Raw genomic sequence first — 27,497 nt, 5'->3', positions numbered from 1 at the left:
CATTTAAATTTTAATTTACATCCCTCTACTCGTACTTTATGTGTGTCGTATATTCGGATGTATTGGTTTTGTGAGACTATTATCCTAACCAAGTAGTGGTAATTCCATCATTTCACGCTCCTGTCTCTTTTATCCCACGGAACATGTTTTGAATCTGAAACTACATTATTATTGTGAGCTCCTGGATGAATCTAGCTAACTCCGAGCACCTGCGAGTTGTCAGAACAAAGCAAACAATACAGTATTGTTTGTACCTACGTATTGTCGAGCGTGGCACAATGCCAGTTTCCCCGTGATTCACAAGACATGCTGTCTGGATTTAAAGCTAATCTCTGATATAACTTGAGCTGAGAATATTTTCCATCTGCTCTTGACCGAATTTTTCCGTGATACTAATATAAGCATGATCTCTTGGAGCATTCCACGGGTTGTCCCGTACAAACGCAGTATGTTTCGTATGTTCCGATTTGGTTTTTCGGCGTGGGATTTAGGGCATGCAATCAATTTACTGTTCGTAATTCTGCACATTACCTCAGAAAAAGTTTTACCCCAGCGTTAACGCCAAAACGCGTTTGTACGGGACATTGGTAGTCTTTTTCATGGAATGCTCCTCTTATATACTCAGAGAGAGAGGGATCTCCCTCTCGCTAGATAGCTACGAAACATTACGAAGCATAAACAATTTTATTGGCCCCTTGTCTACGCTGGTGATAACGCAAAAAGCATCAAACGATTTTCTCTGTAATTTACTTGGAAATATTTATGTCACGAATTCGGAGAGAAAATTCTGTGAAAGGCAAAATACATAAATAAACTCTTTCAAACGTGGAGAATAACACTTCCGCTTCCTTTACTTGGTGATTATCTTTGAAAGATATAAAAAAAATACCTTATAAAAATTACCCCTGTAAATTAGATAAGGTATTTTTAAAAGATCACAAAATTTTTAACGCGCGTTTTTAAACGTGCGGCCAAAACCGTTGAAGTCGCTCTGACTAACATAGCCACGAGGCCTACCAGATGTTTGGATTTTTTGCCATGAAGTTAATAAGGATTTTTTTATTGGAAACAGGTAAAGCATTTACACTTCATTCTCACCTGATGGAAAGTGCCGATACAGTCTAGGATGGAGTATGTTTACCCAAAAGACGTCTATTCACTTTTGATGCGTTTTCAATGGGTTGGGAATAGCAGCTCACTATACTCGCTTGATCTTTGGCATCAAACATTCTGATAAAAGTTTCTTGCACAAAAGATATATGGAGACAAAGTTGTCGTGGTAACTGTTCTGGAACGGCCGAGATTTGGGACTGAATTAAACTTATCCATTGTATTGTATTGTATTGTGATTAGGTCCGTGCACATACGTGTGTACATAAAATGAGTTAAGCTCAACCGGGATAAATTAGCGCTTTGAAGATTATATGTATTTTAAACAGTAGGTATATTTTAGAACTATTTTTTAAATAATAATAATATTGGGGGACACCTTACACAGATCAACCTAGCCCCAAACTAAGTAAAGCTTGTTGGGCAGAGATCGGAAAAATTTGCGTCATTGCTCGCAATAATGTGGACATGTCTCCAAAATTAATCAAATAATTAATCATTTCATTTATTTCTTACTTGACATATAATTTGATTCCTAGTCAATAAATACAAAAGTTTTATTAAAGAAAATAATCAGTATTTATCGAAAAACTCCGCTCGCAATCTACTGATGTTAATGGGACAAACTTAAGGCTGCTTTAAAAAAAAACGTCAAAAGAATGTAAAACTGATATTTTTAGTCGGTGAAATACTACACTTTCCGTTATCCAATAGATTTATTTAATTCAAGTTCCAGTTAGAGCATCTTATTATCTTGATTTTTATAAGACTGGATTTTTGAAAACTAACTCATTAAATTAATTATGAATTTTTCTCTAATGCACGTTTAGAAAAACGCACGCATAGAGCTGAATCAGTCGATCTTATTTGTAAAATTTGGACAATTTTGAATATTAAAACGGGTAAATTTATAATTCGTATATCCTGTACCATAATCATTTCAGACTAGATTTTTTTTTTTAAGTTTTTGAAAAAGAGTAAACTAGCCTAAGGCGAATTCAATTTTTTTCAGAAATTACCTAAAATTAAGTGACAATTTCTTTGAAAATCTACATCACATCGAAGTAAGTTTATGATTAAACATAAACACACAGTATACACATAATCAGCCTTAACATCTAAAATTTCAAGGACCTTACAAACTAAACTATCAAATAAAATCTCCCAAATCTGATCCCTGCGGAAGAGTACCCATAATGCTGGCCACATTTCCCCGCTGGATGGCAATGCCAATCCTCTGGCCCAGGAATGAACCAGCCCTAGGAACCCCTGGTGGTGTCAAGGAGCCTTTTCTTCAAATCCTTGAACAAAGTTCGCGCATCCTGACACCAAGGCCCTAAGGTCTCCACTGCAAACGCCGCAAATACGTGGCTACTCAAAAGACCAGCATATTTGCGGCGCTTCAGTGCTTCAGCCGTTGCCGCTGCCCTCTTTCCGCCCGGCCTTCCAAAACGGAAGTAGAGGTCAAATGGGACGGCGCCAAAATATTCAACGACAGGCTTATTCATCCCAGATGGCGGCCGTCCCACTCTTCCGGCACGAAAGACCGGATAACCTCGACCAAAGTCAGGTATTGACGGAGAGAGTATCTTTCCAACGATGGATAGCGTACCATTGACGGATGACAGAAAAGCCGGCAACGCAACACAAGAAACGCTCCTTAAACCCAGACCGCCGAAACGGATCGGTAAAGTCGCCTGCAGGAACTGCCTATCGTCGAGCTTAATATTGAATTTTTTTTGTACTACAACATGTATAATGTATAGTGTTGTCGATCGCCTGGCACAAATTTAAATGTCTGAAAAAAGGACTGCACCTCATTGCATAAGTCAGCTTTGGAACAAGAAGGCAGAAACGAATGATAAAAAAGGCCATGTGGGCGTTAATTTTGAGTAGGCGGTCTGAATGCTCAGAGAAACGAAGCATTTGGCCATCAACAAAGTCGGGGATTGCCTCGTCAAACACTGGGGCTCCAAGAAGCTGAAATGAGCTTTTTGACAGCAACTTTATACCCGGACAACCAACCTCAAACTCCCTGACTATTTCCGACTTGTTTGGATGGTCGGGACTTATGTAGAGCTCACATTTGCTTGTATTCAACTCCAGGCCAATCTCAGCAAACTTTACGATTAGGGACCGTAGGTCTTCCAAAACAGATCCTGCCTCCCCACCCAAGGTACCGTCATCCAAATACCAACAATTAAATTTGGAATTAAGCGCTGAAATTATTAGATGAATCGCGAGGCTGAAGATAGCGGGCCCCATCGGATCTCTCTGCTGATAGCCCATTGCGGAGGGAATATTGTGAGGACCATACATCAGATTAGAGGGGTACCTATAGCATTTTTTTATTAAAGGAAAAAATGGAAAAAATTACGCTTCCGGCGGGACTTGAACCCGCACCATTTTTGCAATCCGTGCAATGCTCTTACCAATTGAGCTACGGAAGCCACGCCGGACTTCGCAAATCTTTCCATGCCTTTCCTTTTGTTTAGCACATTGTTACTGGTGAATTCTCAATATAACTTGAGACTCCAGTGCCGTTACAAGATGTAATAGTCTGTCGGTAGTTGGCGCTAGACGTCACCCCAAGACGTGTGTACAAAAGGAAAGGCATGGAAAGACTTGCGAAGTCCGGCGTGGCTTCCGTAGCTCAATTGGTAAGAGCATTGCACGGATTGCAAAAATGGTGCGGGTTCAAGTCCCGCCGGAAGCGTAAATTTTTCCATTTTTTCCTTTAATAAAAAAATGTTTAGAATCGTTAGTAGACGTTTCTGCTTAAAAAAATTAATTTACCTATAGCATTGCCAGAGGTAGGGGTACAACTTCGGGATACTTTTCTGCACCTCCGTCAACATGGCGCCACGGTCCACAGAGTTAAAAGCATTCTTGATGTCCACCTTCAACAGGACTTTGTCCTCAGAATAGTGCAAAAAAGTTCGACAGGCATGGACTGCCGCCTCACAGCCCCCCTTGGAGCCGAAACCCAATTGAGTCGGCCGGAACATGGACTCCAGGTCGCTGGCGACACTCCTGCAAGCGACCTTCGAAGCAAGCCTCCGGAATGTTGACCCAATGGCAATGGGGCGAATTCCTGGCTGCTGGCCTGGGGGCTGTAAATTGTCGACAACATCATCAACTTTTGTATTTATTGACTATTAGGAATCAAATTATATGTCAAGTAAGAAATTAATTAAATGAATAATTATTTGATTAATTTTGGAGACATTTCCACATTATTGCGAGCAATGACGCAAATTTTTCCGATCTCTGATTATGGGTGCTAGGCGACGATGTACTTACTTATATAGATAAATACATACTTATATACATAGAAAACAGCCATGACAGGAACAAAGATCTGTGTTTATCACACAAATAAATGCCTTTACCGGGATTCGAACCGGGACGGCGGCTTAGCAGGCGGGTACCTATTACCTTTTCCAGTCATAAAAAAAAAGTTATACGCGCGATTTGCACCCACAATAAACTTGAATTAATAAATAACCCGGAATAAGTATAAAATTGCAATTAATGAACCCTATAAAAAAGAAATAAGGTAAAACTCCGGCGGTCGGTCTGGTACAACTTTTAATTGACTCTGGTTCGTTAAATTTAATATAACTATCATGGTTAACAACGGCCAGCATAATGGATTATTAAACGAGTCTATGTATTTTGGTCCATAGGGACCTACTTTTTTTTATTTTATATTTTATTTCAAAACAAGCAGTCACATACAAGAGAATACAGAAAAATGAGAAAAATCACATGGTATTTATGTTTATTTTAGTAGTTACTATTTTCTCTTACCACTATTTCACTATTATGTCTGCTGTCATAACAACACAATGAAATCAGTTGGACACCGTTGTCACCTATTGGCTGATGTCACTGCTGGTGTCAATGTGGATCAACGGAAATGTGTACGGCGGAAACTCGTACACTGTTGTTATTTTAAATTACCTATCGCTAGTTTGGAAACATTTTGACTGTTGAATTCGCAAACAACTACTTACATAGTAAACTTTGAACTAAACAGAGATTATCTTTGTTTCTTTATTTAATAACTAAAGTCTCACGATGTATTGTTTCTTTTTGTAGTTATTATTCGTTCACCATTATGTCTCCTGTCGTAAAAATACAATCAGTTGGACACCGTTGCCACCTACGGCCGATGTCACTGCTGTCAATGCGGATCAACAGAAATGTGGACGGCGTAAACTCGAACACTCTTGTTATTTTAAAGGATCGCCAGTTTATAAACATTTTCACTGTTGATTCCGCAAACAACTACATACCTTGTAAATTTTGAAATAAATAGAGAGATCTTTGTTTCTTCATTGAATAACCTCGTAAGGCCCAATGTACATTACAATGTACATATTGTTGCAATCTAATTTGAATCTTTCATGAACCAAATAAAGTAGAATTTTCATTGACACATTGATTTTTGAAACAAACGAAATTCGTACCAATTTACTTACAGAACAAGATTCAAATTCAAAATGGGAAAACTAACTATGGTGGGCCTTACGAGGATAAAGTAACACACTGTATTGTTTATTTTTGTAATTATTGTTCTCTCACCATTATGTCTCCTGTCATAGCAACACATTCATTGGGACACCGTTGTCACCTATGGCTGACGTCACGGCTGTCAATGCGGAACGACAGAAATGTGGACGGCGGAAACTCGTACACTCCTGTTATTTTAAATAATCGCTAGCTTGTAAACATTTTCACTGTTTAATCTGCAAACAACTACATAGTAAATTTTGAAATAAATAGAGAGATCTTTGTTTCTTCATTAAATAAAGTCACACACTGTTATGTTTCTTTTTTAGTCATTATTCTCTCACTATTATGTCTCCTGTCATAGCAACACATTCATTCGAACACCGTTGTCACCTATGGCTGACGTCACTGTTGTCAATACGGATCAACAAACAGAAATGTGGACGGCGGAAACTCGTACACTGTTGTTATTTTAAAGGATCGCTAGCATGGAGACATTTCCGTAAACATTTTCACTGTTGAATCCGCAAAAAACTACTACTCTACAATAAACTTGTGTTTAAAAGAGTCTACATTTGTTTTTTTTTTGTTTTAAAGGAATAAAGTCACACACTGTATTGTTAATTTTAGTAGTTATAGGAGAACCTTTCCACTATTTCACCATTAGGTATATTGTATGTCTGACAACACAATCAGATGGACACTGGTACACTTTGGAAACGGAATAAAGGTTTAAGCTTAACAAACTTTTTTTAACGAAGTATGTAACAAATCAAATTATTTTATTAAATATTTTTTGATTTGTTTTTTTAAGTAGTAGGACTACTGTATATGAATAAATTATAAACTGAAATAGATACCATGTATGGTATCTATTTCAGTTTATAAACTTTTTTATTTAATTTATAATCTGTCAGTTCTGTTGTTATTATGCATATTAACATGTCTAGGATACCATCAAGTCATCTATGAACGAGAAATATTTGTATTTAATATCAAAATTATGATATCACAGTGGTTTCATAAGGCTCAATCGTTTTCACCAACATAGCTATCCTGGTAAAATTATTCTTTGACATTATGAAGATGTTTTCGTACCTTTGTTTGTATTTGTCCGTGACGCACTTTGTTCTAGTGAAGGAAGTGACTCACCCTTATAGATAAGCCCAGTTTTATTAGAGTCCATTGTGGCGGAACTTAGAACACGTACGCTTTAGGCTGTGATTCAAAATACATTTTGAAAGCGAATTTGTTACATACCCAGCTTCAAAATATAAATACTAGGAGTAAAACCTTTATTCTGATGGTAAAAATTTGGATTTTATAAATAAAAGCCTGTCAATCGGCTAGTTTTTTACCTAAACCACCTACAATGGTACCACTGATATTGGAGTTAGACAGCAGTAACCACCTTTAACCTTATCTACAATGTTGTGCCCAGAATTAGGTACAAAGTTTAATTAAGCGGTAAACTGTTACTATAATAAACGCGTTTGTCCCCGACGTAGACGCGGTCCAAGTTCTAACCAATGGCGACTTCTTAGTTCATAGTAATCGTAGTAGTGATTCTTTATCGTACAAAATCCATTAAAATATGATACATTGATAAGTGAAGTGCAGAGACGACCTTATCCATTTGAGGAATCTTCCAGTTAACAATGTTGTACCTAAGTACCACAAACACGATGGATATTAATTCACACATAAGTACATAGCCAAAAAATAGCTATAGGATCACACAAACAGTATGCCTTATACCATGAAATGATTACATTTTCTCCTTCAAGTAAGGTAGAGGTGATTTCAGCTAATCGAAATATTTTTCATGTTTAGCACTTTTAACTAGAGTGCTATGTGCCCATACGCGTGCCGTATGTGACCAGTATGTACTTAGACAAATTCACAAACGCTAACAATAATATTTATCGTTATCGTAGCCAAAGCTCTGCTATCTTTCAGTATTAGCGCGACAGAGCAGGCTGCGTTTTGATCGGCGTCTAACATAAACGATTTATTATTTATTTATTTAACCAACTTACATTTACAGAGAATCCAGGCATGCAAGTTATGGGTTATAAACACTTATAACTAAAATAAGCTTATAACTAAAATCAATTAATATTAATAGATGTGGGAGTGGATATGGACTCGAGGTAACGGGCTGCAGTGGCTAGGACCTTAGGCTCTGTCTGCGAGAAAATGTCAAGATTGGGATTATGTAAAATTATGTCATTAATATGGTTAAGTGCATCATATACCGGGTGCCCGGTAATTAATGGACAACCTTTTAACCACCAAGAGGGCACCTTATCTTATACTGATCCAGAAAATCGACTTTTAGCTTTAGTAAAAGTCGCCTGGTTTTCGAGATTTTCACACTTTTGAAAATTTTAATACTACCTAAAATTTTAAAAAGTGTGAAAATCTCGAAAACCAGGCGACTTTTACTAAACCTTAATGTCGATTTTCTGGATCAGTATAAGATGCCCTCTTGGTGGTTAAAAGGTTGTCCATTAATATCCATTGAAATTTTAAAAAGTGTGAAAATCACGAAAACCAGGCGACTTTTACTAAACCTTAATGTCGATTTTCTGGACCAGTATAAGGTGCCATCTTGGTGGATAAAAGGTTGTCCATTAATTACCGGGCACCCTGTACAGGACTACGGATATAGTGCGTAAAAGTAAAAGTGTTTCCTTCGGAAACGTTCGTATTTGTCATGCTAGTTCAGTCAATAGCATGACACGTTCGTACGTTACCGTAACAATACGAAGGCAAATCTTTTCGTACTACATCTGGGTGGCTAGCCGAATGGCACAATCGCTCACGAAACGCTCACGAAACGAAGCGCTAGTAGATATCTATCTCTATCGCGCTTGCGTATTGGCGCGACAGAGCCAGCGGCGTATCGCTTTCGTTTGGCGTCGGAGAAATGCCATTCGGCTACGGGGCCTGTAGTCACTAGTGTCATTGTACTGGTCCTGGGTATTACGAATAGAGGTGTAATGCGAGGTCTGAGAGTGGTTCTAACAAATGGTGATGGCACCTTAACATAAACATAATTTAGTAACAACGGATTATACAGCGTGTGGATTCCATACGGGCGAATAATGTATCCAGTTATAGTATCTAACCATACATATCATATAGTATAATCATTTTTTTAAAAAGTGTTATTAATTAAGAGTAATTATTTTTAAAAAACCGGCCAAGCAGCAATGTACGCCGTCCATATTAACTTGACATGACATAAACGTCATGTCGTAATGACGTTTAGGTAGGTACGCTAATTGATGTGGACGTAATACATTGCTTGCTGAATTATTATGTAGGTATGAAAAAAAAGATCTCATCTATTCAATAAAAAAACCATGTAGTTAGGCTCCTTAGGTCCAATACTAATCGTTATTCAAATATTCGCCCGTATGGAATACACACGCTGTATATTGATCCACGTATTAACCTCAAAAAGTCATCCAACGATTGTCATTTGGCATAGGCAGGCTGATCTTATCTAGTAATTCGACGGAGATGAAGAATAGTATTTTTTATTCATCCTTAGTATCCTTACACAATTAAGATTAATTTCAAATGCGTGAAATCATATCTTAAAAAATCTAAAAAGCTCCTTCCTTGGACGGTATTTCTGAGTTATAAATCCCCCCACCTTGGGTATAATTTACCTGGCACTTCGCTCAGTTTTGCGGCCGCCATAACTAACTAAATTTGCGACTTGGATCATGTTTCAATGTAGTCATAATCTTCCATCTATATCTCTGTTTAAATGCGACCTTAATGCCTGTTTCTGAACAGTTTACTTGAGATTGTGATATCACGATTTAGATTGTTACTTAGTTATTATTGGAATCTTGTTCGATATGCGATAACTGACACTTTGTGTTGATATTCCGTTATGTAAAAAAAATCATTAAGGAAATCACCAAAAAACTTGTCAAAATTGGACATTAAGCACAATTAGATGACAAGTGTGACAACAAAACCAAAATACGTATAATTATATATATTATATAGATATTATAAACCGTACCTATAGTAAGTGTTAATTAGCCAAAAGAAATTGATGCCATTACATTTATTAACCCCCGACGCAAAAACGACGGGCTGTTATAAGTTTGACGTGTCTGTCTGTCTGCCTGTTTGTTTATCTGTTTGTGTGTGTGTCAGTCTCTGGTATCGTAGCTCCCGAAATGATTAACCGATTTAGATTTAGTTTTTTTTTGTTTGAAAGCTTAATTATCTTAATAATAGGTTTTGGTTTCGTATTTGACGACTTGAGAGAATCAATAATATGTGATACTGAGAATATTTACTAAGTATTACTTTTTAAATTACATATGTTTGTTATGAAATTTGACAGTTATGCATGTCGAATAAAGCCCCAGGTATCAGTATGGCACAAAATTTATAATGTTTAACAATAGTCATTAAATCGTCACTACTTTGAAAAAATCTCGTATCTCAGACTGCTCCTCAAAGTTAAAACGCAGTAAGTCTACAGAGTGGGGCCTGTAACAAAGGCGAAGAATTGAACTCTAGGCTATTCTCCTTATACTGATCAACATTTGTTCGGAGACTTTTAAAAATAACTTGTATTTTGATTTTTATCACCCTTGAAAGTTTTTTCTAAGAGGTAATTATTGCGAATTCTGTTAAGTCTAAAGTGTGACAGACAACGTCAATGACAACAATAATGGCGTACATTGAAGCTAATATTTATTTTGTATGAAAAATTAAAAATTTAAAGACTTTATAATTTTTAAAAGTCACTGAACAAATGTTGATCAGTATAAGGAGAATAGCCTACAGTTCAATTCTTCGCCTTTGTTACAGGCCCCACTCTGTATATGCATTGCATACATACTTATTACATTTTTCTTTTCATTGACAGAAGAAGATACAAGTTTTTTTCAAAGTAGTGACGAAATATAAAATTAGTTTTCGATATTTTCAATCCGGTCGGAGCCAGGATATATCCAGTTGGGTATGCAGGGTATGAGTAAATTCGCTCTATTAGCACAGATACTATGTAATTAAATTATTGGGGCATTAATATAAAATTTAACAAGCTAATTTTAACCACATAATGCTACGCTCTAGCATTTAGAAAATTCAGTCAGAAAATATTTTGCATAGTACCAGGCAGCCTAGCCAAAATGACAATCGTTGACGCTAGACGCCGATCGAAACGCAGTCTGCATCCATCACGCTAATACGGAAGAGCGATAGAGATACTACTACAATAATGACATTATATAAGTATATCTATTAGGGATGGGCCGAATATTCGGTAAATATTCGGTATTCGGCATATTCGGCAAGATTTTCAATGTTCCTATTCGGCCGAATAGTTCGGTTACATTGCCGAATATTTACCGAATAAACAAAGTAAATAACTAATGAAGATCTTAAGTATTCCATTGCATAATAAGCTCCTATTTTAGTAGCTTTCAAAGGAACTACTAAAAATGCGTTTTGTAAACAATTGTTTTGTAAAAAAGTTAAGTAGTAGTAGTATAAGAGTTGAGAGAGTTTCAGAGTTGTTTTAACTAAGTTTTAGTTATCCACTAAATCATAAGAACATAATTCTAGTATGTATGACAATTATCAATTATTTCATAGTTTTAATCTTAACATTCGCTTTAAAAATATGGCGTAACCGAATATACAGCCGACTGTTCCGTTCGGTAAGAGCTGAACCGAATGTTCGGCCAAATATTCATATTCGGCAAAGTCCATATTCGGCCCATCTCTAATAAGTAAAGTATAAGTATGTATTTATCTATTTAAGTATGTATATCGTCGCTTAGCACTCATAGTACAAGCACAGTATAATAAAGAGTACTATCGTACAAGCTTTGCTTAGTTTGGGGCTAAGTTGATCTGTGTAAGGTGTACCCAATATTTATTTATTTATTATTGCAAGCGTTTGTGCATTTGGCTACGCACCCAGATAGATTTATCCATACTAATATTATAAATGGGAAAATGTGTGTGTCTGTTTGTTTGTCCGTCTTTCACGGCAAAACGGAGCGTCGAATCAACGTGATTTTTAGGTGGTCATAGTTGAAGGGATGGAGAGTGACATAGGCTACTTTTTGTCTCTTTCTAACACGAGCGAAGCAGCGGGCAAAAGCTCGTAAGGCCATATTTGCTAAATTTTCACACGATTACATATATATAGTCCTCCACATCGATTTCGATGACGGCGACCTGAGCAATCAAAGTTGTTTTCTCATATGAGCTCTTATATGGCTGGCCAGGCCAAATTTACTTTTAAAGGCTCGGTCACAATTATGGCAGTATAATTGACCGGTCCTGTTGTACGTATACACGTAGGAGGGCTTAGGTCTTTCCTTGCGTACGATTACATAAAAGGTCAAGCGATGCACTATCAATGGCCTGTTTTTGGCACGACAAAGCTTAGTAAAACAGCTTTCAGCGTACGCTCGAGTTATTGAGTGTAGTCTGACAAAGGGAGGCTTTCTCGCCCTTCAATCGGAACGGCCTGACCACTGACATAGAAGCTAGCGGATGAGGAAAACGGATACCTGGCTGAAAAGTTATAAAACAAATTGTAGTTAATAATAGGTAACATTTAATTTGAAGTCACAATATTACTACCTACTTGTGAATCTATGTAAGATTAGTCTCCAGATATTTGTTAACTTATATATTGTATACATACATATATACATACAATCACGCCTGTGTCCCATTAAGGGGCAGGCAGAACACATGAAACTACTCAGGTTTCAGTGCCACTCTTGGCAAATAAGGGGTTGAAAGAAAACGAAACTGTGACATTGCAGTGACAGGTTGCCAGCCTCTCGCCTACGCCACAATTTAACCCATATCTTATGCTTATGATTATCATTGACATAAATATTATTGTACCTATTATATGTTTGCATGCCTAATTATCATTATCATTATTGACGATCATAATGTAAATTCATATAGGTTAACGTAGATTAATTTATACTGTAATTTATCATTATGTAATAAATAAACTAAACTAAACTATCCCACAGTCGCCTTCTACGACACCCACGGGAAAGAAAGGGGGTGGTGAAATTCTTAACCCGTCACCATACGGGCCACATTGTATAGCTGTATAAATTGAACTTTATTGTTGCACCAGGTTTAATTTTTTTTTAAGGGTGGGTAATTAATTAGTACCTGAACTTATTGGCGCAGCGACCCAAAATGAGTCTTGGCCTCCGACACGAGTGTACGCCAATTATCTCGATCCTAAGCGACGTCCCTCCAGTTGTATGCTTCGAGATCGTGCAGATCCGCTACAACGGCATCACCCCAACGATATCTAGGTCGTCCACTTGGCCTCCGTCCTACTGAGAGACCTAGGTATGCCCTTTTCGCGCCACGATCATCCTCCATTCTTAAAACGTGGCCGAGCCAACGGAGACAATGGGCTTTATGATAGTCTCGCCGATGATGTTAGGTGTAGCCCCAAGGTCTTCAATTAATTAGTACTTATTACATTACATTAGGTGGCTTGCTTGAAGACAAGATGTATCGGTGAAGGTTCCCATATATTCGTTATATTTTTATAAAATGTAGATATTATTACCACTCTTCTATGTATATTCCCTATATTCGAAGTATATCTTATCATATGTATCTTATTAAAAATCGCCATTTCTTTGTCACCCCGTCGCTTGCACGTGCATAGCGGAATGGGCCGGGTGCCATTCAGCCGCGGGTGCTGCGAAAGTGCAATAATGCATATCTAGAGTGCGGCGCTTTACGCCACTAAACTTTAGTACTTAAGATATTGCTCCGGTGAACTATCTGTTTTTGTAGTGTATTGTGTTCTTTACTAGTGTCAGTGTGCGTAGTGATGTGCAAGTTGCGAAAACTTTCCAAAAAATATCTTAAATTTCTTGATAACGAAACTTTCACGAAAAATAAAGGGAATATAAATTTATGAAATGGAAAGTTTCCATCCATACAATTGTCCATACAAAGTATGGAAAGTTTCCGAAGTTTTCCTATATGAAAATTTCAGAACTGTGTAACATTTTATAATAAGGTACCCTTAGAGGCATGGGATCTGCCCTTTACTTCATTCAAGAAGTACATAAAAAGTGCACTTCTCAAAAAGGGGTACTACAAAATTGATGATTACCTGGGAGATACTACACCATGGCCGACTATCCAGGCTCAAAATCTGTCATAGTTTTGCTAGCAGTGTCCCGGGGAGACATTGTGTCATGCTTAAGGCGCTGTTGCTACTGGCTGTTTAAATTATTGATCCTTATTATTGTATAATTATAATTTGGTATATATATATATTGACTTGTTGAGTACATACTAGTTATGTATTCTGTAGAATTAGTTGGAGATTGCTAGCTTAACAGTCTCTTGACGTGAAATTTGTATTTCATACGCATTTTTTTTTCTATTTCTAGTTCTTTTGACACTTGGAGAACCTTTACACCTCCAAATTTTTATTTTTTATTATATCCCATTAATTATAATTGACTGTGGGGACCTTTTACATCTCCCAAGATCTTGTTTTCAATTAAGTCAATTTAAACTATGTAACATACAAGCACGGAATGTTGTGTCTTACATCTAGGTATACCGTATTCACTTATTATTGGAATATTTAATACAGCCCGGACAGCTTGAACATGTCATGCTCGCTAAAAAGTCTTTGCTTACGGTGACGTCGTTGATCGGGTCGCCACCTTCCCGAATGAAGGTTGAGGGAGGCGATGGCTGAGATGCGCGCCATATTCGTGAACGGGTGCTGTTTGTGAAGACCGGTCTGTTTCAGCTAATAGGGGCTATGCTATTCTATGTAACATTAATTTTGAATGAGATTACGTTGAGGCACTCTGTTCGGTCCTCGTTTGTTTATTTTTCTTTCTGACTCTTGGAGACCATATACATCTCCAAGGAAAAAAGTAGATTAAGTATACATATCGATACCTCTGGGTTCAATTGGCGTAAAGGACATTTTGGCGAAAATGAGTTATATATACAGTTTTGTTCAGAATTTCAAGCGCTATCGATCTGTGTAGTTAAAATTTCGATATCTCTTAAAAAGTTGCCTTTACGACCAAGATTTTCTACTATGGACTTGCAAAAATAGCTTTTCTGAAGGGGCGTAAATATCAAGTCATTAATTATAAATTATTATTTGTGTCGTAAAGGAAATCTACAAATAAAAATATAGTCGTAAGTCACCTTGATATATATTATTGCCCTTTAAGCCCTTACTTTTTAAGGATCACTTTCTATAGTAGTGTGGTAAAGTTGGGCGTAAAGGACAAGTTTTTTTGTTCTTCGTCCTTTACGACCAGCACTAAAAATATTTTATCCGCAACTGTAATCGATATCATTGGGTTCAATTGTCGTAAAGGACATATAATGCAGGTTTCCAAGAGAAAGATAAACCCACTTTTTTGTTTTTTTGGCCTATATTTGTGACGTGTATAAGAAAAATATGCAGATTATGAGTATCTTTAACCTAGTGTAACAACCGTAGTGATAAACTAAAGGATTTAGAAGATAGATGGTTGTAAAGGACACGTCAAAAGATATTAACGTCCTTTACACCCATGATTTGATAGGGTCGTAAATGACGGTCTTAGATGATTTTTATACAAAACCGGGGCGTAATTGTAACCGAAATGGTACAAATGTTGTGCTAAGTTTACAATTAAAAACTGGAAAAATGTGTCAAAACGTACTTAATATGGCATAGAATAGACATTAGTTTAATGCAGTGTATTATTTATCTAAGCTATCTTAGAAACAAAAAAGAACAAGACTATTTTATATCCAGTTTTGTAATAAAGAAACAATATTTGCTTAAAAACGATCTACTAATACTTTGGCAACAAGCTCAAAGTTATTTTTTTAGTATTCGCCACTGTTGAATAGTCAGTAGGTTACGCATTCAGCCTTTAATTCTAGCGGGGAAACGCTTTCGTAGTATTATTATACTGCGACGAGATGTAGGTAATTTAAAAAAAACACTATGGTAATCAGGGTACGTACCCACAACGTATGCACAAACGCTCACGATAATATCTATTTCGTAGCTATATATTTTTTTCGTAGCTATAGCTATAGCTTTATCGCTCTTGCGTATTGCACCAGACTGCATTTTTGTCGGCGTCTGGCGTCGACGATTGCCATTCAGCTACGCCGCCAGTAAACTTTAACAGTAGACTATACTAACATTTAGTGCGACAATAACAGGTGCGTTTCGCTAGCGAATGAGCGTTAGCGTTTGGTGACTTGGCTATGTACCCACAGGTACTTAAAGCATTGACTATAATATTTCTAGGATTGAACTCATAATTAAGATTATTCTTACTTAACAGGTTAAAGACTAAATAACAATCTACTGTTTTAAAATTATCAAAAATATGCATCAACATAGTAGGTAGTCTTGACTACAGTTACTATTATTTATTAGTTGGTCACAGTTTGTATACGCGTCTTAACTTGCGTTTATAAATTGGTACTTAACTCTTAGTTATTCTTAGAACTTCTTTCTACTTTATACTTAAAATTATTGTCGTATTAATATAGTCTACTGTTCACAGTTGCTGATTAAAGTTTACGTGATTACCATTAGTGTTTTTATATTTACTTAAACTACGAAAGCGTTTCCCTGCTAGAATTAAATACTGAATGCGTAACTTATTGAGAGTTGAGACAGCGGCGAGTACTAAAATAATAACTTTCCAAAATACTAGATAGTTTTTAAGCAAATGTTGTTTCTTTATTGCAAAACTGGATATAAAATAGTCTTGTTCTTTGTCTCTGCTAAATATTTAGATAAATATACACTGTAACACTATTGTGGCTATTCTATGCCATATTAACTACGTTTTGATACATTTTTCAAGTTTCTCAATTGTAAACTAAGCTAAAAACAGTTGCCATTTGTACCATTCCGGTTACATTTACGCCCCGAATTTGTATAAAAATCATCTAAGACCGTCATTTACGACCCTATCAACTCTAATTGTTCAAAAAAATCGTGGGTGTAAAGGACGTCCATAGCATTTTGACGTGTCCTTTACAACCATCTAACTTCTAAACCGTTTAGTTTATCACTACGGTTGCTACACTAGGTGAAGGATACTAAAAATCTACATATTTTTCTATATACGTCACAAATATAGGTCAAAAAACAAAAAAGATATAAACATTTTTCTAAAAAAAAAGTTGTTTTTTGCTTCTCCTGAAAACCTGCATTTTGTCCTTTACGCCAATTGAACCCAAAGGTATCGATATATTTTTTTTTTCCTTTGCTTAAGACAACAAGAGTCTTTTACAACTCTAAAGTTATTTTAGTTATTCGGTTTTTTTCTTCATGTATAATTTTTTTAGATGTACTTTGACACTTAGAGACTCTATACATCTCTAACATCTCTTATTAATAATCATAATAGCTTTGTACTTTGTATAATTTCTTGTGTTAATATTTTTTTTTATGAATACTTTTGCTTATTAAATTGTATCTTGTTTTTTTTTTTAATGCATGTTAAATATAAGATGTAATGTTTTGAAAAGAAGTGGCCCGCCGAGTTTCTTGCCGGTCCCATAGTGGATACCCTCCTCCAACTGAGGGGGGACTGAAATCTTCTCGAGGCTGAGGCGTAGGGTTAGAGCCGGCGTAGTTTTATTTGACGTTCATAAGCGCATTGTAATATGCCTACTTGGAAAATAAATATTTCATTTCATTTCATTTCATTTCATTTCATTTCATTTCATTTCAGAATTTTGGAAACTTTCCGTCGACACATCAGTAAGTTTGCGTAGCCGAATGCACAAACGATCTCGAAACGCTCACGATAATATCTCTTTCTTAGCTATTACTATTTATTATCGCTCTTACGTATTGGCGCGACAGAGCTAGATTACATTTATGCGACGTTTCGCATCGCAGAAATGCGATTCGGCTACGGAGCCTGGTAAGAAGAGAAGATTGATAATTTGAAAATATAATAATCTCATCTATGCATTCGATCACATATCATTGCCTAGGTTTCATAAATCAAGATAGCCATGCAGCCGCGGCTGAAAAGCGCCATAATACATATCTGGAGTGGAGTGATAAGCTTTACGCTGGTAAACTTCAGGCAGGCAAGCACGGTCGCGTGATAAACGATATAATGTCAGGTCGTCCTTTTCGCACTATTTTCAAGTGCGATAGGGACGCACCGATGCGAAAAAGTTTATCCAACTAGTGTGCTACGCCCGCGGTAATTCTCAATCGTCTAGTCCATATTCTAATTGCCGCGACGCTTCTATTTTCAGTGGAATTTAAATTCTGATAAATTTGAATTAAGACTGATATTCCACAGAAAACAAATGAGTCGCGGTAATTAGAATCCGCCCTTATACGTCTTGAGAATGACCGGCCCGCAGTTAGTAGTAGTAGTTAAGAAATGGCTACAGTGAATTCATGTTTTAAGTTCTCAATTTAAAGACACAAAATGGTTTCAACCAAATCGCTAAGAAGTTACACATGTTTACTTACACGACGGCATTGCTCCAAACAACGATTGTTATTATGAAGCAATGTTCTGCTTTATGCATAAACAATATGTAATACTCCAAGCTCCGGCCCATATTACTGGCGCATGAGACCCAATGTGCAAGATAGGACTTATAGCTTGGGAGTGGTACGAGTTATAATAGAAAGCGATTTAATAGCTGCAGGCTTACTTATTGTGCCAGTGTCAGATCTTTTAAAGCAGTCGGGTTACAGTTTGAGGGCGCTGGGCCGTGTTTACTGAAGTTAATAAATTCGGGACATTCTGCTTTCGTCACCCATTCTCCATTCGTCACAGTCGTCAGTAGTCTTTGTCTTTTTGAAAAATTTAAGAACTTGACTAAGGGTCGGTTGCACCAAACCGTCTGTCACCTTTAAAGCGTTCGTTAAATTTTATTATATGGGAAGTTCCATAGACGTCTGCTGCGTGATGATGATGTGTTTGTCAAATGTGGTTGATGCAACTGGCCCTAAAACCGAATCAATACGAATATGGCGGTCAGCTCGTAACTTAGACCCCTGGCAATGTAAAACAATCGTAAATATTGAATGAGCTGCTTGCTTTGGCATAGATGCAGCTGAGTCCAATAAGTTTACGCGGAACTGCAGCAGACTTGACCAGCGAGCCGTTATTACTTAGTGTTTAGGCCACTTGCACAACGAAAATGGGTTTCGGGCTCGGGTTAACCCACCATTTTATATGGAATTTGGAATTTGACAGATGACAGCCCACTAACCCTGAGTTAAGTGATTGGTGCAAGTGGGCCTTAGTAGCTTACACGACATAAATACAGGTAAGGGTAAAGTCACATCTTTGTATTAGCATCAAGCCGCATTTTATGTATGAAATCGCTCGTTAGTATGAACAGTTTTATTTACTAAGGAGTGATTTCTCATACATACAATGCTGATAGATGTGACTTCACCCTTACTCGCACTTTTGCTTTCACTGCACCATACTGTTGTGGTTTCTATGTTTTTAATACGTTAGGTACTCAATATAGATAACGTCAAGATAATTGACAAAATGACATTAATAGTGTGGAGAAATTGCCTTATTGTTTTAGCTTTTGCTGACTTTGGGAAATAAATTAGCCTCGATGTAAGAAATGTGATGAGATAACTTTTACTTAGAACTGAAACCAAAATTGTAAGTATCCAATATCCATAAAAAATAATTCGCTAACATTAAACGCTCATTGACAGTTACTTTTAAAAGCTCTTATCGCGTACTTAGTTAGAATAGAATATAATTTATTTGCTTAAATATGGTACATTAAGTTGGACAAAATATAAATCTGCAGTCGGTATCACATACTTATTTAGCCAAGGGCGGCATGCAAATATTAATCTTAAATCTAACTATTTACATTATATACATTTTCCATTACAAATTAATATACAAGTAAGATAGTAGGTAGTAGTAGGTAGTATTATAGTAAGATATGATAGTTAAGGCCAATGAACTATCATAATATCATATCGCAACCATTGCTGGTAAAATTTTCAAAAATAATTGTAAATATTAAGAGTACCTAATTTAAAAACACCTCATCATTAATGATAACACAAATCGATTAATTATGTCTGGTTTAATTTATGGGCCATAATACAATAGTCTTAAACACTGTAGATAAGTAAGTAATATTTATAATGACAGTACAATGCTTTGCCTCAGTAGTATAGGTTTAGTAAAAAAAGCTGCAAGCAAAGTGCTTATTTTCTCTCAACAATGCCTTAAGTTTCCAGCTTTAAGACGCTCAAGATTTCTGCAATCAGAACTGACAGCACTACAGCAGCCTGTAAACTTGCACAATGCAATGGAATGCAAGATGGATTAACTAACGAAATTTTCAATTAAAATAGTCCACTATTTGTTATCTCAAACAACTGGGTCATTTCTTCACATAACTATGAGATCCTAATACAAACATACTGTGCAGCTAAAGGATTATATTTTTAATACCAGTTTAATAAATTCTAACACACTAGCAAAGTTCAGAGAGACCGAAAATATGAAGAGTCCTTTAATACAAAAATAATAGTAAATTTTTATTAGAACCAATTTGAACTCATCTGTGTGCGTAGCCGAATGCACAAACGCTCACGATAATATCTCTTTCGTAGCTATCTATCTCTATCGCTCTTGCATATTAGAGCAACAGAGCCAGACTACCTTTCTGCGGCGTTTCGTAGGCGTTTCGCATCGCAGAAATGCCATTCGGCTACGTGGATTGAGCTACTACCACACCTCGGACACTGGCGATCAAATATATGAAAGAGGCGCGTTCTTAGCACACAGTCTAAGCTCGTGTAGGTGAACGCGTACTCTGCTTGTATGAGTGAGATATGACAGGTCGACTGTTCGCGTGGGCGGCACTTTCAGCGGGGAGCGGGAGTGGCCATACTGTACGATAGTACTCTTTATTATACTGTGCTACTACCATGAGATTATGATATGACGTTTTTGAAAACGTTGTTTCATAGCTTCATGGTAAATAACATTCATTTAACATCGCCCTCAAATTTTTACTTTCTAGAACTAAAAGCTACATACATTATCTGTGAGACCACAGAACTTAATTTAGATAGAAGAAACAAATTCATATATTTGTATAGGGGCCGAGCGTGTCAAATTTTGTACTGAAGTTGATTCTTGCCTGTAATTTTAAATATGTCTCAGTCTCTTGATTGTTCATAATTTTTGTGTTGTTGCAATTGAATATCAAGTAACGAGGCATTTTTTATGCTTTGGTTGACTTCAACTTACAAAAATTAACGCCCGAAAGCTGCAAGCTGCGAGTAAAGACGGACAACTCAGTGGATTTCACTGAGTTCATTTGACACGCTAAGTAGATACGTTTGCTTGATCTATGGTATATATGACATCTGTGTGTGAGACCTACATAATCGAGTAACGTGTTCTAAAATGGCCAGAAAATTATAGTAGAGACAAGTACAGAGGTTATTGCGCAAAATGTTCTTCCCTTTGGCCTACTCAAGGCCCGTCAGCACCAGATGTTGCGGATACTCAACCTGTCCAGTTAATATCGGCCGCGTGCCGCTGACATTGTATTAAACGGTGGATCCTAAAATGATAAAGGATGGTGAAGGTAGCTTTTACCGACAGAGGACAAAGTGTCAGATAAATTAAAACTTTGTGTCGAAAAGTTATCTTTATTGCATTTGTGTTTCAGCGGTGACGTATTTAAATTTTTTTCGCGTTTGATAAAACTTGGGCATTAGAGTTTTTTCTTCTGCATGTCCTACTATGTTCACTGAGTTACGAAAAAATATGAAATGTTCGTAAGATCCATTTGTCCCTTTTTTCATTACATCCATTCAAAATATTAACTAGAATAAGATCTCGTCTATAAAATCAGTTTCATGTTTTTTATACCTAGCGTGTATATTATGAAATAAAAAAATCTACCATCAACGTCGCTAATTTTCAAATTTCAGTGGCAATTTGCGCCGCGCATGATGACGTATAAAGTAATTCAATATGGCGAGGCCGCCATGGCCGCAGGCGTGTCATAACCTCAAAATCGCATTAGGCGACAGATTACCGCTAAATTAACCCAATGTCGTTAGGCATGGATACCGGCGCACCCTATGGGGACTGAAAATGGTGGTAATCTAGTAACGGCGCGATTGGCTGCGATAATTTAAATTTACTTTTTGATTTGTAGTTTTAATATTTTTTACTAACGCAGGGCCAACGATTTCAGGCTTAAAAATATAGCTTTTGTTTATTTTTTTACTACGACCTTAAAAGCAGAAGTTAGGCACGCAACGTTAGGTCCAAATTGGTCGTCAAAAAACACACCTTACAGATAAATGAAGTAAGGTGTACTCGGGTAATTCCGAACGTCAAAAACCGTCGGTAAATTCCGAAAAGGGATCCTTATTACTAATTATTACCCTTACCCGACCGTTATTATGGAATCAAGGGTGATTATCATTTGAATTTCGGAATTTACCGACGGTTTTTGACGTTCGGAATTACCCGAGTACACCTTACCTAAGCTATTCTGTACATCCAATGAAACAGAACGCTTGTTTCATATGACATTATGTATGTTAATATATCGGACAATTTACAATAGGTACCAACCTATTAATACATATTAGAAATTTTCTAAATTGTCTCTTATAGAATCTAGATAAAGAGACCTTAATAAAGAAAAAAGAGAGAAGAGAACCTTAATAAAGAAAAAACGATGCCGCAGAAACCAGCTAAAGGTCAGACATTTCAACTGAACCACACCATCGTCAAAATAGTGTTTTTAGGGTTCCGTAGCCAAAATGGCAAAAACGGAACCCTTATAGTTTCGTCATGTCCGTCTGTCCGTCTGTCCGTCTGTCCGTCTGTCCGTCTGTCACAGCCGATTTACTCGGAAACTATAAGTACTACAGTGATGAAATTTGATGGGAATATGTGTTGTATGAACCGCTACAAAATTATGACACTAAATAGTAAAAAAAAGAATTGGGGGTGGGGCCCCCCATACATGTAACTGAGGGATGAAAATTTTTTTTTCGATGTACATACCCGTGTGGGGTATCAATGGAAAGGTCTTTTAAAATGATATAAAGTTTTCTAAAAAACATTTTTCTTAAAGTGAACGGTTTTTGAGATATCAGCTCTCAAAGTCGTAAAAAGTATGTCCCCCCCCCCTCTATTTTTATAACTACGGGGTATAAAATTCTAAAAAAAATAGAGGTGATGCATGCTAATTAACTCTTTCAACGATTTTTGGTTTGATCAAAGTATCTCTTATAGTTTTTGAGATAGGTTGATTTAACTGTAATTTTGGCAGGTGTATAAATTGACATAATAAGTTTATTATATTTGCTGCTACGGAACCCTTTGTGCGCGAGCCCGACTCGCACTTGGCCGGTTTTTTTTTTTAATATTATTAAAATCCCTTTAACTGATCTTGGAAGAAGTGTTTTTATTTTTGTACACAATAAAGTGTATTATTACTACTACTAAAATCTGATATATATTTGTATTGCTACGCCTGTTCTAACCTGTTGATATCAATAGCTTTCCTCCGTTTCAACATATTCATATTTAAGTAAAAACACAACACCACACACCACACAACAGCACATGCATACAGAATTACGAGAAACCTTGTGAAAGTGGTTTGCCAGAAGCGTGGTAAATGGAAATCCGTAATCTCTGCATACCCCTCTGGGAAACAGACGTGAATATAATATTATGTATGTAGAAAAACAACGCCAATCTTGGTGCGATCGGCCGGCGTATTATGCTTCAAATCCTATCCGTCACGCTTTGGCAAGTATGCCAGTGTGAGAGTGACAGAATAGATGTCTTATCCACGTGATAAGTGATAAAATTGGAAGCATGATACGCCGGCTGCCCTTTATCTATTTTTCGTAGCCAATCAGCCCCTGGAAACCTGACGCTAAGTCCGCATCAGGGGTCGATTCCCAAATTGTAGCTCGTTAGCATTCGGACGCGATTTCCGAATTCGTTAGACCTTAACAAGGCTTCGGGAACTTTAGTTCGGCAACAAAATGGCCGGACATGCCTCAATTAGTAGCGGCCCGGGAATACAATATGATTGGATGTGGCATTGATTACAATAATTACAACTTGCCGTTGGAAAGTGTCCGAAGTTTTCAAACAGTAAGTTACCGAGAACACCGTCACACCGTCCGCCGTCGGGCTGAAAATTTCACCTACCCTTTCCCTCCCGTGGGTGTCGTAGAAAGCAACTATGCGATATGGATTTCAAATTGTAGTGTGGGCTGGATACCAGTTACTGCATTATCACAATTTCGTTTTCTTTCAACCCCGTCACTGCGAAGACTCACTAAAACTTGTTGAACTTTTCACGTGCGATGCTTACCCTGGGAATACAGGCGTACATTTAATGTAGGTTGAGGTGCCTTTGTCTTTTAAATTAATATAGGAGTCCAGTGAGAAGAGTATCAAAGTCTCCAGGATTAAGAAGAAACCGATTTTCCGTGTATGAATACCGCATCCATATAATTGATATCGTCAGATCCAGCAGCAAACAGTCGGCGGCGGGATGAGTCATGTCCGAAGTTTTGAGTAGATGCTCATTTGCGGCTCCCACGGGCGATTTAAAAACGGAAACATTGCTTTTAATTATGTTCTGTGCTGGGAAATAAAGTTTCAGATTTAATAGAGTAGTTCGTATTTTGTAATTATTTTCAGCGTGTTACTGGAAAAAGTAATGGAATTCCTTCAATGGAAAGTACCTGCGAATATTGAAAAATGATTTTTTTGAATTGTGGGCTCATTTCATCACAGTAACATTGATACTTGACACTGACAATTAAGTGCCTAATTCTGTGTTAATAAGTAATATTGTTACTCAGCGTCAATAATTTCTTGTTGAACAGGCAAATTCAATGAACGGCAAAGTGTCACTGTCGGGCGACAATTATAGGCTACTAGACTCTTATCGAATTTGGCACAAGAAATGATTGTTTCCTGTAGTATTTGACATAACAAACCAATGTTTATAGATTTTGGGTCTTAAAAGTGTATGGTGGCTACGTATTTTCGATTAAAAATGTGTGTAATATTTCTTTTAACTTTGGCCACCGAAAACGCTGTCAGACATGTAGTGACGTCATATTTAGAACCTAACTAACTACATGTCGAGTTAATCACTGACATGATGAACTTTATGCCTCATACTTAAATGTCAGAAAATTTTGTGTTCAATTCGATTTACGTCATTCACAGACAACCTATAGATTAACATGGCTAATGTTATAATTTTAAAACAAAACGGGACTTAATCGCGTAAACACTTACATTTATATTAGACCCGACGTTTCGAACATCACATTATGTTCGTGGTCACGGGTAGACTGGCGAGGAATTGCATCAACATCTTCTAGCCGCGCGAGTTTCTCGAACTAAGTACCCGCACTTGTTCTTGATTATTCACTTTTGCGCTAGGGTTGTCACTTTGCCTACACACAACACTCACGACATCAGCCGGTGTGTCCCTCGGTGTTTTTTCACGCTTATATTTGCTAATCACTGGATTCCACGAAGAAGAAATTCCCTGTCCCTCATTTTGGTTGAAATTTCGATGCTTCCTAATTTCAATCGCTTCACGTACTTTTCTGCTGTAGAACAGACGTTCCGTTGATAGAATTTTGGGACTATGGAGCTCGATCCAGTGGTTTGGTCCCGACTGTAGCAGATGTTCAGCTACCGCAGACTTATTAATTTGGCGGTTTTTGACAGCCGCGATATGCTCCTTGACCCTTACCGCTATTGTGCGTTTGGTTTCTCCAATATAGGAACTACCACAGCTGCAATCTATCTTGTACACACCTGGTGTCTGATACGGGATAACATCCTTTGCTGACCTAAGTTGCCCTGACACTTTGGACATCGGTAAGTACACGGTACGTATAGAATACTTCCCTAGTACCGTCCCGACCTTGTCCGTCACACCTCTGACGTAGGGCATAAAAGCTGGTCGCCTTGGAACATCTGGATGCTTCCCCTCGGCTTTCGTCTAGGCTGTCTACTGTGTAATCTGTACCCATTCTTTCTAAGAACCCCCTGAACGTGTGACAACTCACTCTCAAGAAATTCCGGGTCACACAAGTCACGCGCCCTGTTCTTTAAGGAGTTCACGACGGACAGCAGGTGACGGGGGTGGTGATGAGACAGAGCGTTAAGATATCTGTCTGTGTGTGTAGGCTTCCTGTAGACAGTGTACGCCAGAGTACCATCCATCCGACCTACCACTTTTACGTCCAGAAAAGGTAAACTGCGTTCCGATTCCAGTTCATATGTAAATTTTACCCTTGAATGAATGGAATTGAGATACTGGAGTAGTTGCTCAACTTCTTGTTTTCCACCTTTCATGATACAAAAGACATCATCGACATATCGCTTCCATAATTTCACTGCCCATGGTTGCAGGTCTATGTTAGTCTCAAAATGCTCCATCCAGATGTTCGCTAACACCGGCGCCACAGGGCTGCCCATAGCAACTCCGTCAATCTGGAGATAATGCCTATGCTGATATAAAAAGTAGCTACCTTCCAAACAGTTTCGTAGCAACACCATGACTGACCCCAGTAAATTATGAGTGCAAATCGTGTTAGTCTAAATCAATATATGGCTAATGTTGTTTTGCCTGATTAAGTGAAAGTGTACTTTATAAATGTTTTTTTGCAGTTTTCAAGTCGTAATACAATATAGTAGAGTTGTTAACGCCCTACCACGACTCGCGGACCGGTTCCCCCGCCTCCAGCTCTCCCCGCGCGCCGCCCCCGCCGGCTGTCTCCACGCCGCGCACCGCGCCACCATTCCTCCAACGGCACTCGGCATAGGCGCGCGCGCACCGATCTATATAATTGTCATTGTAATTTAATCGCTAAAGTTTGATTAAAATAGTTAAAAAAAAAAAAAACTCTTTTGGGAGTTGATGACATTCAATCACATAGCCCTGGGCAAGAATAAACCCATCTTAGTTGAAACAACACTCGGATGGCTTGTCGTAGGTTCTATACACACACAAAACTCTAAACAAAAGCAACCTTATACAGTCCACTGCAATCTAATAAACAACATTGAGCTTGACGCAAAACTAGACAAGTTCTTTGAACTAGAATCGGTTCCATCCACTCAACAAATCCACAATAAAGGTGAGAGTGAATGTGAACGCATATTCACACAAACAACAACACGCCACCCAGATGGTAAGTTTGTTGTCACAATACCCCTAAAGGAATCCCCTGAATGTTTGGGCGATTCAAAAACACAAGCATTACTCAGATTTCAAGCACTAGAGCGTAAATTCAAGCGCAACCCAGAATACAAACAAAAATACATTGAATTCATCGAAGAATACCTAAGGTTAGGTCACATGTCAGAAAACACTAACATACATACAAACGAAATTTCATATTTTCTGCCTCACTTTGCAATTTTGCGCGAGTCTAGTCTCACTTCACGCTTGCGCACTGTTTTTGACGGCTCTGCAGTTTCTAGCTCAGGAAAATCGTTTAATGACATACAACTCGTTGGGCCGACTGTACAGGATGACTTGCTGAGCATATTAACACGTTCGCGGACGCTCAGTCACCCCTCTGGGACACCAATATTTTGTATGGGAATTTTTCGACTGCTATAGCATACCTGTCCTTAGACAGCTTATATTAGGGTTATTATGTGACGAGGAACGCTATAGCATTCGGATGCTATAGCATACCTGACAAAATACAGAGTTAAAATGTGATCTTATGTGACACCGTATGCTAT

At 37.5% G+C, this 27,497-nt stretch overlaps 1 protein-coding gene across 1 annotated transcript in view; it reads left to right on the top strand.

Moving 5' to 3' along the window:
• Positions 1-26,244, top strand: part of LOC125229871 (protein enabled homolog) — a 46,211-nt gene extending 19,967 nt beyond the window's left edge. Inside the window, exon 3 of the mRNA XM_048134809.1 lies at positions 26,154-26,244. Within this exon, the coding sequence (XP_047990766.1) occupies positions 26,154-26,244 (91 nt within the window). The remainder of the gene's footprint in view (positions 1-26,153) is intronic.
• Positions 26,245-27,497: the final 1,253 nt, after the last annotated feature.

Source organism: Leguminivora glycinivorella, chromosome 9, assembly GCF_023078275.1.
Source record: "Leguminivora glycinivorella isolate SPB_JAAS2020 chromosome 9, LegGlyc_1.1, whole genome shotgun sequence".
Lineage (NCBI taxonomy): Eukaryota > Metazoa > Arthropoda > Insecta > Lepidoptera > Tortricidae > Leguminivora > Leguminivora glycinivorella.
The sequence above is the reverse complement of the archived record's forward strand: the minus strand, read 5'-3'. Positions and strand labels throughout refer to the sequence as shown.